Raw genomic sequence first — 11,502 nt, forward strand, 5'->3', positions numbered from 1 at the left:
TTTGACTGTTTTAGCATTTAATCACTTATTTTAATCTATTTTCTTAAGTTCCGGCATAGACAGCTTAAATTTCCAAGTGTTTGACCATCCTAAATAGAAATATATCTGACCCTCAATTTCCATCGGTTTCTCCCCACGTTGCTGCGTATTCCCAATCTCCCTCCCCCTATAAAATCGCGTGTTTTTTTTCCAGCAGCTTTCCCTTCCACCTCTCCGTCCATTCATTCCACATCTCTGTTGGGGTTTTTTTAATGGGGAAAATACCAAAACCAGCAAAATATTCACCACAGAGACAATGCTCTGTTTACTCTGTCCAGGATCTTTTGCAGAGAACCTCTTTAAAACCAAAATGACTCAGAAGACACCATTACACAGTCACAAAGCATTTCTATTAATTAAAACAAACATTCTGTTACATATTTCTTTCTCTGTGCAAAGAGGGAATTAAAAAAAACTGTGTTGCTCTCACAGATTTTCCACTGCTGTGGATATTACAAAACTTTAGTTTTACAATGGGGAACAAAATCATTACATCCCCTGTGGTATTCCTAATTAACGCACTGCTGTGCACCAAAAAAAAACTATTGCAGCTCTACGCAGCCACCACTCTATTACATAAAAAAAACTACGGCACATAAACTATATTTATGTCAACGTATATATAAAAACATATATAAAAAAAATATAAAACATATTAAACGTGCCCATAACTATATTAAAGGCATGGGACGTATGCCCATAACCAATATTAAAGCCTCCACCAAAAAACTACGACAAACATTAAAGACCACAACGTTTCCTCCACGGCGGTCAACGAAGAAAACGACACAATTTGATGTGTCGCAGGCGGACAGCACCTTCGGGAAATTGACGGTAGAGATCGAGCGATCAAATCGCTGAGCCGATCCTACGTGGTTCGCACGCCAACCTCCAGCAAGCCAAACGAACTTTACTGTCCGGGGAAAGCGGTTTTGGGCATCGTACAAGAGACGCGTGGCGGAGTGTGAATGTGTTCGGAGCCTCCGCTACGGATACCGCCTTCAGGGAATGGTGGTGCGGGGAGACCGGGTGGTTTTCCAAAAGACCACCGCGCGGCGTAAAATTACAATTTTAACACTCCCCTTTAATTTTAACAGCCGCGCGTTCGGTCATTCCCAAACACTTTCTCAAAAATTCGAAACTCGTCTGAACCAGTGGCTTTGTCAAGATGTCTGCAACCTGTTCCTGGGTCCTGCAATGTTCGAGGACAATTTCTCCATTGTTCACTAATTCTCTGATGTAGTGAAACCTTGTATCAATGTGTTTCGTTCTCTTATGAAACACTGAATTCTTTAACAAGGCAATAGCAGAGCTATTGTCACAAAAGACCACTGTCGCTTTTGCCTGCTCTTGGCCTAAGCTTCTCAACATCCTTCTCATCCATACTGCCTGACATACTGCTGCTGTCGTTGCCACATATTCAGCCTCTGCTGTAGATAATGCTACAATGGACTGCTTCTTAGAAGCCCATGAAATGGCTCCTGAACCCATATTAAAAACATAACCGGAAGTGCTCTTCCGATCATCTACACTTCCAGCCCAATCGCTATCTATGTACCCAACCAAATCTGAACTTTCTGAGGCATTATATAAGATTCCAAACATTTTGGTACCTTTGACATACCTCAAAATTCTCTTTGCTGCCTGCCAATGTACCTCCTTCGGCCTCTCCATGAACCTGGAAATTAAACTAACAACATACATTAAATCAGGCCTAGTTGCTGTTAAATACATAAGGCTGCCCACAATGCTTTTATACAAGCTAGGATCAAAATCCTTGCTGCTGTCCTCTCTGCTGAGCTTTAATCCCATCACTGTGGGAGTGATTGCTGCCTTGCATTCTTCCATCTTAAATCTGCTCAAAACTTGATTTACATATCTTGCTTGAGATATAAAAATTCCTTTTTCATTTTGATCTACTTCTGTGCCTAAGAAGTATCTCAACAAACCCATGTCAGTCATTTCAAATTCATCCTTCATGACTGATTTAAAATTCTCAATAAGATACATATCATTTCCAGTGAAAATAACATCATCTACATACAAGACAACAATTAAAATTTTACCATCCTTTTCCTTGATGTAGACTGTGGGTTCTCCTTCACATTTGTCAAATTCATTATCCAATAGATATGAATCTATCCTGTTGTACCATGCTCTTGGCGCTTGCTTCAGCACATAAAGAGCTTTCTTCAATCTGCATACTTTGTGCTCTTCACCTTTCTTCTCATATCCGAGAGGCTGTTTCACATAAACCTCTTCCATTAACACTCCATTTAGGAATGCTGATTTCACATCCATTTGGTAGACTTTCCATTTGTTTTGTGCTGCTATGGACAGCACTGCTCTCACGGTTTCCATTCTTGCAACCGGTGCGAAAGTCTCCTCATAATCTCTCCCATACTGCTGCTTGTAGCCTTTGACAACCAGCCTTGCTTTATGCCTTTCAATCTTGCCTTCAGCATTGCTCTTGGTCTTGTAGACCCATTTCACACCAATGACTTCTTTGCCTTTTGGTAATTCAACCAAATCCCATGTTTTGTTTCTTTCTATGGCATTCATTTCCTCATCCATAGCTTCTATCCATTTCTTATCTTTAATTGCATCCTCGAAATGAATAGGATCATCAACATGACAAAACAAGGCAAATAAGGAATTCATTCCTTCATCATATATGTCACTTAGATTTCTAAATTTCTTACCTCGTTCACTTGGTGTGCAAGTGCTTGAAGATGCACTTGAATTTCCTCCTTGTGGTGTGCTTGGAGAAGCACTCTCATTTATCCTCAATGGTGTCACTTGCTGTCCTTGTGTTGGCGCTGCTATTTGGGGATGTATTTCAGCCACCTCCTCATCATCTTCATCATGAGACAAACATTTTTTAATGTTCACTGTTTTCTCTATGCTTCCATCCCAAGCTTCTTCCTCAATGAATTGAACATCCCTGCTGACAAAGAACTTCTTGGTAGATGGGATGTACAGCCTGTAGGCTTTGGATTCATCACTGTATCCAACAAGGATACATTTCTCCCCTTTGTTGTCCAACTTCCTCCTTAGCTGATCTGGAATGTGTGCATAGGCCACACATCCAAAAACTCTCATGTGGGTGACTCCTTGCTTTCTCCCACTCCATGCCTCTTCTGGCACTTTGTTCATGACTGCCTTTGTAGGACACCTGTTCAAAATATAAACTGTACAATGTACAGCTTTAGCCCAATACTCATTTGGCAAATGCTTTGCCTTCAACATGCTCCTTGCCATCTCCATGATGGTTCTGTTCTTCCTTTCAGCAACTCCATTTTGCTGTGGGGTGTACCGAGTTGTGAACTGTTTATGTATTCCATTTTCTCTACAAAACTTTAGGAATTCATTTGAGATATACTCACCTCCTCTATCAGTTCTCAATACTTTTATGTGCAGCTCGCTTTGGTTCTCCACAAGTGCTTTGAAGTTTTGGAATTTCTCAAAGACTTCACTTTTGTTCTTGAGGAAATATATCCAAGTCTTTCTTGTAAAATCATCAATGAATGTCAAGAAATATAGGCTGCCAGCTAATGATGGAGCTTGCATTGGTCCACACAAATCTGAGTGGATAATCTCTAAGGGTGCCTTTGCCCTTATGCTTTTCCCTGATGGAAAACTTTCTCTATGTTGTTTGCCCAATATACAACCTTCACAAAGGCTGTCCGGATTCTCTATCAATGGTAATCCCTTTACCATTCCTTTTATGCTCAATAAGTTTAGACCTCCAAAATTTAGATGCCCGAATCTCAAGTGCCATAACCAATTTTCATCCTTTGGCACGCTTTGGAAGGCCTCTTGGGTGACTGCTGCCATTTCCCTTTTGTTCTTCATGTCTGCCCTGATCCGGAGAGGGAACATCCTGTTCCTTGTCATCTTCACTTCAGCAATGCATCTTTTGCTAGGTGGTATGTCCTTGATGGTGCACACATCATTTACAAAGTAAACATTGTAACCCTTTTGGATAAGCTGTCCAACACTCAAGAGGTTACATCTCATTCTGGGGACATAGTAGACATCTGCTATGGTTTTCCTTTCTCCTTGTTTTGTAAATATTGTTACCTCCCCTTTTCCCATAACAGACACTTTACTATCAGTTCCTAGTGTGACCTCTGATTTCAAATTCTGATTTAAGGCTGAAAAGAGGGCTATATTCCCTGTCATATGGTTGCTGCAACCTGAGTCTAAAAACCATATGTCCTCACTATGTGTTTCAGCCATGTTACAAGCTAACAGGACATTTTCTTGATTGCTGTTTTCTCTTGTAACATTTGCATTTTGTCTGCTGTTCATATCATGCTGTTTCTTTCTACAATCACTAGCATAATGTCCATACTTTTTGCAATAATAGCATTGAACATTAGATTTATCATACCTTTGTCCTTGAGCATGATACTGATCTCTTTGTTGGCTGCTGCCTTGACCTTGGTTCTGATTTGGATTGCTGCCTCTTCCTTGTGCATTTGATGGGCTGTTCCTACCACCTCTGTTCTGGCTTCTGCCTCTTCCTCTTCGGTTTCCTCTTCCTTGACCTCTTCCTCTTCCAAAGGACATCTGGGTCTTGAAGGCTTGCTCAAGAGATGAGTTTTCATTCCTACTCAACCTCTGCTCATGTGTTATCAGTGATGCATGTAGCTCATCAACTGAATAATTTGAGAGATCCTTTGTCTCTTCAATGGTGGTGACTATGGCATCAAACCTTGAGGGTAAGACCCTCAATATTTTCTCCACAATCCTTCTATCTTCAATGGTTTCTCCATGAGTTCTCATTTGTGTGATTACACCAATCACATGAGTGAAGAATGAGTCAATGTTATCTGACTCCTTCATGTTCAAGTTCTCAAAATCCTTTCTCAGCAATTGTAGTTTTGTTGTCTTCACTCTCTCCATGCCTTGATAGGCTATCTTGAGGGTTTGCCATGCTTCATTGGCTGTCTTAGCTGCTGCTAACCTTGGAAACACACTCTGGTCTACTGCTAGATACAACAACATACGGGCTTTTGAATCCTTCTTCCTATTGCTCTTCAGCAGATCTCTCTCTGCTGGAGTTAATCTATTAAACTCAGTTTCATCTGCTGGTTGTTCAAAACCTTCCTCAACTATTTCCCATAAGTCTTGGGAAGCAAACAAGGCTTTCATAGTTATTGACCAGTAGTCATAGTTCTTCCCATTAAACTGTGGGAGCTGGGTGTTGAACATACCCATGCTTGTGCTTGCCATTCCTATGGCTTTAAATCCTTGACTGTGTTTTTTTTAAAACAACTAACTGTCTTCAGCAATAACAAAAGAAATGCTTTTGAGGAATACCTGAATCCTTCGCTGTCTGAGTCTTCTGTCTGCCTGAGAAGTTTTGCTGCAGCAACAACCTTCTCCCTTCAGCTTCTTTAACTTCTTTAAAGAGCCTAGACCAGCTCTGATACCACTGTTGGGGTTTTTTTAATGGGGAAAATACCAAAACCAGCAAAATATTCACCACAGAGACAATGCTCTGTTTACTCTGTCCAGGATCTTTTGCAGAGAACCTCTTTAAAACCAAAATGACTCAGAAGACACCATTACACAGTCACAAAGCATTTCTATTAATTAAAACAAACATTCTGTTACATATTTCTTCCTCTGTGCAAAGAGGGAATTAAAAAAAACTGTGCTGCTCTCACAGATTTTCCACTGCTGTGGATATTACAAAACTTTAGTTTTACAATGGGGAACAAAATCATTACATCCCCTGTGGTATTCCTAATTAACGCACTGTTGTGCACCAAAAACTATTGCAGCTCTACGCAGCCACCACTCTATTACATAAAAAAAAACTACGGCACATAAACTATATTTATGTCAACGTATATATAAAAACATATATAAAAAAAATATAAAACATATTAAACGTGCCCATAACTATATTAAAGGCATGGGACGTATGCCCATAACCAATATTAAAGCCTCCACCAAAAAACTACGACAAACATTAAAGACCACAACGTTTCCTCCACGGCGGTCAACGAAGAAAACGACAAAATTTGATGTGTCGCGGGCGGACAGCACCTTCGGGAAATTGACGGCTGAGATCACGCGATCAAATCGCTGAGCCGATCCTACGTGGTTCGCACGCCAACCTCCAGCAAACCAAACGAACTTTACTGTCCGGGGAAAGCGGTTTTGGGCATCGTACAAGAGACGTGTGGCGAAGTGTGAATGTGTTCGGAGCCTCCACTATGGATACCGCCTTCAGTGAATGGTGGTGTGGGGAGACCGGGTGGTTTTCCAAAAGACCACCGCGCGGCGTAAAATTACAATTTTAACAATCTCAGGTTTCGCAGTAATAATAAGTTTAACACTGTCAAACATCATCATGGCGGTACCTTCTGACAAGTTTTCCTCGTTACCAAATGAAATTCTGGGATTCATCCTCTCTAAAGTCCCAATCAGAGAGGCAGTCAGATGCTCAGTTCTTTCGAGAAGATGGAGGTTTCTCTACACTCAAATACCCCAACTCAAAATATGTCCTTATCTCCTCTTGCAGGGGCCTGTCACACCGGATCCGTTATTGATCTCCACGGCAGAGAATGCAATCTCAAGCATTCTGCAATCGCATTGCTTCGATCTAGAGGCCTTTCATCTTTTCAATGATAGTACAGGCACTCGCACCTACCCAATTGATAACAACTGGGAATTTGGCCGCGAAAGCGTATGGAAATGGGTGCAGTATGCAGCAGACAAGAATGTCCAACACCTCAATCTCGGCTATCCCAGGGTAAAAGAAATCCCACCTCCTGCCCTTTTCTTTTGCACTCATCTCACTACGCTCACACTCAACTCTTTCATTCTCACCCATATTCCAACACATTCCTCTGGATTCAACCATCTCATTACTTGCTCCTTCACAGACATGCAATTGACCGATGATTTGTTATCCTGGTTTGCATCACATTGCCCACTTCTGCAAAAGCTCGAAATATCTAGCTGCACTGGTCTGAATAAGCCCACCATCTCCGCTCCCAACATTTTGCTTTTAGATATAATGGGATGGGATGATATAGAGGTTTTAACGGTCAATTGTCCCACAATTAGAACCATTGAGGTATGTTTCGTACATGATCTAAGGGTGAATGGGGTGTTCTTTCACGAGCTTTCAGTTGGGATTGTTGCACTAGAAATGCAGTGCGAAACAAATGTGATTGGATTGGAAATGAATTTGACTTTAAGCGGCGAATACAACAGTCTCTTGGCGCAGAGATTTGTCGAGATAGTGGGGAGTTTCAAAGCTTTCAAAAACCTTGGAATTCACATTTGTGATCCGTTGGCTGAAAGGGAAAATGAGATGACTTTTCCTCTTATCAGCCTGCTGCAAGGGCTTCCTCATCTTGAGCACCTGGTAATAAATGGCGTGTTTCTTCTGGTAAGGAATAGTTCCTAGGGTTATGATTAGTATTTAATTTCTGTTTTTTTTGCTATTTAAGTCGAAGTTAGAACGGATTTTTCTTTGTAATGCGATGCAGGAATTAGGTAGAGATAAGTTACCAGAGCGTTTAAGCCCCCCACTTGCCAATCTGCGGTATGTGATGGTAGTATTGGAGGAATTTGACGAGAGAGAAATGGACATGCTGGCGTGTTTGCTTAAGAGCGCTCCTGCTCTCGAAGATCTGCATTTCGATTTGCCTTTCAAATACGAGGAGACGCAATACACCCGGTTTTTACAAGAATTGGTAGAACCGTGGCGAACAACATCGTCGTCATGCCGGTGGCTTCATAGAATTTTACCCCGTTCCCAAACGAGGTTCTGAGCCTCATCTTTCATGTTTCATGAAACAGACATTCAGATGAGGATTTAAAGTTTAGACGCATCAATCATTATTATATTACGAACCTTTACCATTTATTTTTTTTTCACTTGGTTCAATGATATGAGTGGTTACTGGGTGGCTGCTACATTTACAGAAATATCTGAGCTTGATTAAGGGGCCTAACGGCAAGGGCTTCCAGGAGAATTGACCCTTTGGATTCCCGAAGGGGGAGGGGGGAGGGCACTTATTTGACCAGTTGAGCTAATCCTTAGGGCTTCCCATGACCATTTGTATTATCAAGGTTTAAATTAAAATATTTTCTCAAATTGGGTGATGCCAGTTATTTGGTAATGGTGACCGTTTACTAGTAGACATATTTTTTTCTTAATAATTTTTTCCTTAAATTTCAATGGAAGTTGTTTCTTCAAAAAATCTGTAATATCTTTTATGTTTGTCACGATTATCATCTTCTTATATCATCTTCTTATAATCTAATGGGAGTTGGTTCTGAAAGGGCAACACACTTATTTAACCAGTTGAGTGAAAGGGCAACACACTTATTTAACCAGTTGAACTAATCCTTAAGGCCTCCCATTACCATTTACATTATGAAAGTCTAAATTAAAATATCTTCTCAAATTGGGTAATGCCAGTTATTTGATATGGGTGACTATTTACTGATCGACATATTTTTTCCTTAATAAATATTTTCTTAAATTTCAATGAGAGTTGTTTCTTCAAAAATCTATAATATCCTTTATTTTATGTTTGTCAGGATTATCATCTTCTTATAGTTTAATGGGAGGTGGTTCTTTCATATAGAAATTAGAAATTGTAAAAAAAAATCTTCATTTTAATTTTAATTTTTAAATGTATTTGTTAATATTTTTTACATTTAAATAATTATAATTTGAATAAAAATAAAGAAATTATACATAATATTACCAAATTAGAAAAAGGTATGTAATTTTCTTTAATTTTAATTTTTAATCTCAAATATATTTATTAATATTTTTATAATTTAAATAATTATAATTTGAATAAAAATAAGAAATTATAAATAATATTACCAAACTAAGAAAAAGTATGTAATGCTTATTTGGTAATGGTGACTATTTTGGCCCCATCTCTTTTTCCTTGAAAATTAATTTCCTAAATTTCAAGGAGAGTTGGTTCCTTCTAAGATCTCTAATATCTTTTAGGTCTGCTTTACCTGGATTATTATCTTCTTAAAATTTAATGGGAATTGGTTTTCTTTCTTATTTTTATTTTAATTTTTAAATGTATTTATTAATATTTTTCTATTTAAACTATTATAATAAAAATAAAAATGTAGTGTTACTTTTACAATTTAGGTTTGTGGAGGATCTATTGGTTAGTAGTTGTAATAGATGATACCAAAGTCAATTACTCAAATCCAATTACTCAAATTTTATAGACTATTGTTAAATTTGACTCAAATTTGGACAAACCTACTTTTTCCTCGAAGATAAAGGTGTCATTTTCGTCGGTGACATTGGGAACAAGTCAATGGTTAGATGTTAGATGTCTCAATTGTTTCTTCATCCTCCGTATCCTTGTGAAGGATGTTGGATGTCTTAGTTGTTTATTTGTCCTCTGCCCTAGCGCCGTGAGGGAGGGGTTGGTGGTCCAGGGCTTCATCATAAAGTCATCCTCGGGAATGATGTTCCGCTCCACAAGGTTTTGAATAAGGCGGACCTCATGATTATTGGTCGATGTTAAGGTTGATGTTCCAACATAAAAACCCTTAGCGATTGGGAGGCATGGGAATGCGGGACATGTTGAAGAATCTGGGGCACATGTAGTTAATGAGATTCTTCTTGACTTGATAACTATTTGTGAGGCATTTTCAATTTTTGTATTATCAAAATCTTCTCTTTGACATTATTAGAGTGTGTGTTTCTTATTTCATCAAATAGATAACAAAAACAAAGAGACAAGAATACAAGATGTTGGCATTCTGCAAGGGCCAAAAACTCTCTCTCTCGATCAGGAAAACCCACACATAATTATTCTTATAGAGATTCCTATTGATGAACACCAAGACCATGACCCTTGACTTATTATGCCACTCCAAGACCAAGACACCAATCCTCTTCTTTGTCACTGTTGAGATAATCATCGTTGATGTAGCACTAAGGTCATCATCATGATCTTCAAATTTGCTACAACATCTTTGCACTTTCATCGAGGTCTTAACTGTACCAACGAGATATTATTAAGGTATGCCCTTAGGCCCATCAAGGTCATGACTGCTGCTCCTTCGTTATGATCATAACCTTGTGATAGAGTCTCCATTGAGATCATATATATGCTTATGATCATGACTGCAGAGAGTGTTACTATAGGAACTTCTTTTCCGAATTATGTTGAGACTATGTAGACTAATGTGGGATCTCTGAGATTCTTGTCATCACTGCTATGCCAAGATTATACTGTTTAGAATGATGAGACAGAGTGTTCCCCTCTTTCACTGAAACCCTTATCATCATGCTTATGTCGAGAATGTTACTATTTATGTAGCACACATCTAAAGCTATAGTGATTTCATCTGAAGTGTGAACCTTATGCGAAGATAGAAAGTCATGTAGCCATTTGAAATTCGAGTTCCTGTACCTATGAAGTAGTAGAGATGCTTCTACGAAATTCTAGGTTTCTGTGGTGACTCTAGTCACCTATTTTTAGGTGTTATGCCTCCATAATAAGCCAACATGTCAATGTGAACTTATGTCTATATTTTATTGAGTCGACATGCCATTTGTATATACTTTGAGCCTGAATTAGCTGATCTCTCCATCATTTCGCTAACAATATTCTTCTTTGGAGGATGGTGCTTGTCTTTGAGGGTTATTTGACACTAGCTTGACCCATATTCATGCTCAAGAATATCTCTTTAACATGACTTTGATTGTTTGACTTTCCTAGACCTTTGGAATGAGCAAGAAACTCTTTCGAATAATCTACAAAAATAATATTTCTTTTTTTTTATAAGTACAAAGATCAAAATTACAGTTACAAATACCGAACCAAGTTACACTTCTCTTCAATACTCCCTCTTAACTAGGGAGGTATTTACAATGGCACTTAGTCATTCTCAATCTAAATAATTTCTCATAAGAAGGATTGGTAACCCATATGTTATAACATCATAGTAACCAACGTTTTTTATAGCAAGGCCTTCATTAACAACTCTACCTCTCATAAGATCAAAGCAAAATGTTGGTGAGACCAATGATTCATAGACACCTTTATCATTTTCTCTTAAGGTACATACCCACTTGGGTGTTCACTGAGTATTACCTTCTAGGACTATTTTATCTTGGGTTCCCAGCCCTCAAAGAATATTAGTCCTCTTTCCTACTCTTATCTTGGATTCCCTACACATCCTCAAAGAGCATCAAATTCCAAATGATTACCCGATCCATCATTATTTCTTCTGACGTGAAGACAAGAATGTTGTGTCTATCATGTGTCTACATTTCCATTCATGACCTTCACCTAGACTTATAGTTATTAGTGCTGGTCTATTGTGTTGTTCGTCACACCTCACTCATTTCTTTGTAAATGGTTAGTTGTCTAGGATGCATAAGAGCAATGAATTTGAAGTAATTTCCTAAGCCACAGAAGTTATTAGATCTTG

General features: G+C 38.7%; 1 protein-coding gene across 1 annotated transcript; it reads left to right on the forward strand.

Moving 5' to 3' along the window:
• The first annotated feature begins 6,409 nt into the window (after nucleotides 1–6,409).
• LOC149144601 (F-box/FBD/LRR-repeat protein At1g13570-like) lies at nucleotides 6,410–7,841 on the forward strand. Its single transcript, XM_089452206.1, has 2 exons — nucleotides 6,410–7,456; nucleotides 7,557–7,841. Exons 1-2 carry the CDS (start codon nucleotides 6,410–6,412, stop codon nucleotides 7,839–7,841), a joined length of 1,332 nt encoding a protein of 443 aa, XP_089308332.1.
• Nucleotides 7,842–11,502: the final 3,661 nt, after the last annotated feature.

Source organism: Pinus tabuliformis, chromosome X, assembly GCF_031772625.1.
Source record: "Pinus tabuliformis cultivar Carrire ecotype Pingquan chromosome X, CPIR1, whole genome shotgun sequence".
NCBI classification, from domain to species: domain Eukaryota; kingdom Viridiplantae; phylum Streptophyta; class Pinopsida; order Pinales; family Pinaceae; genus Pinus; species Pinus tabuliformis.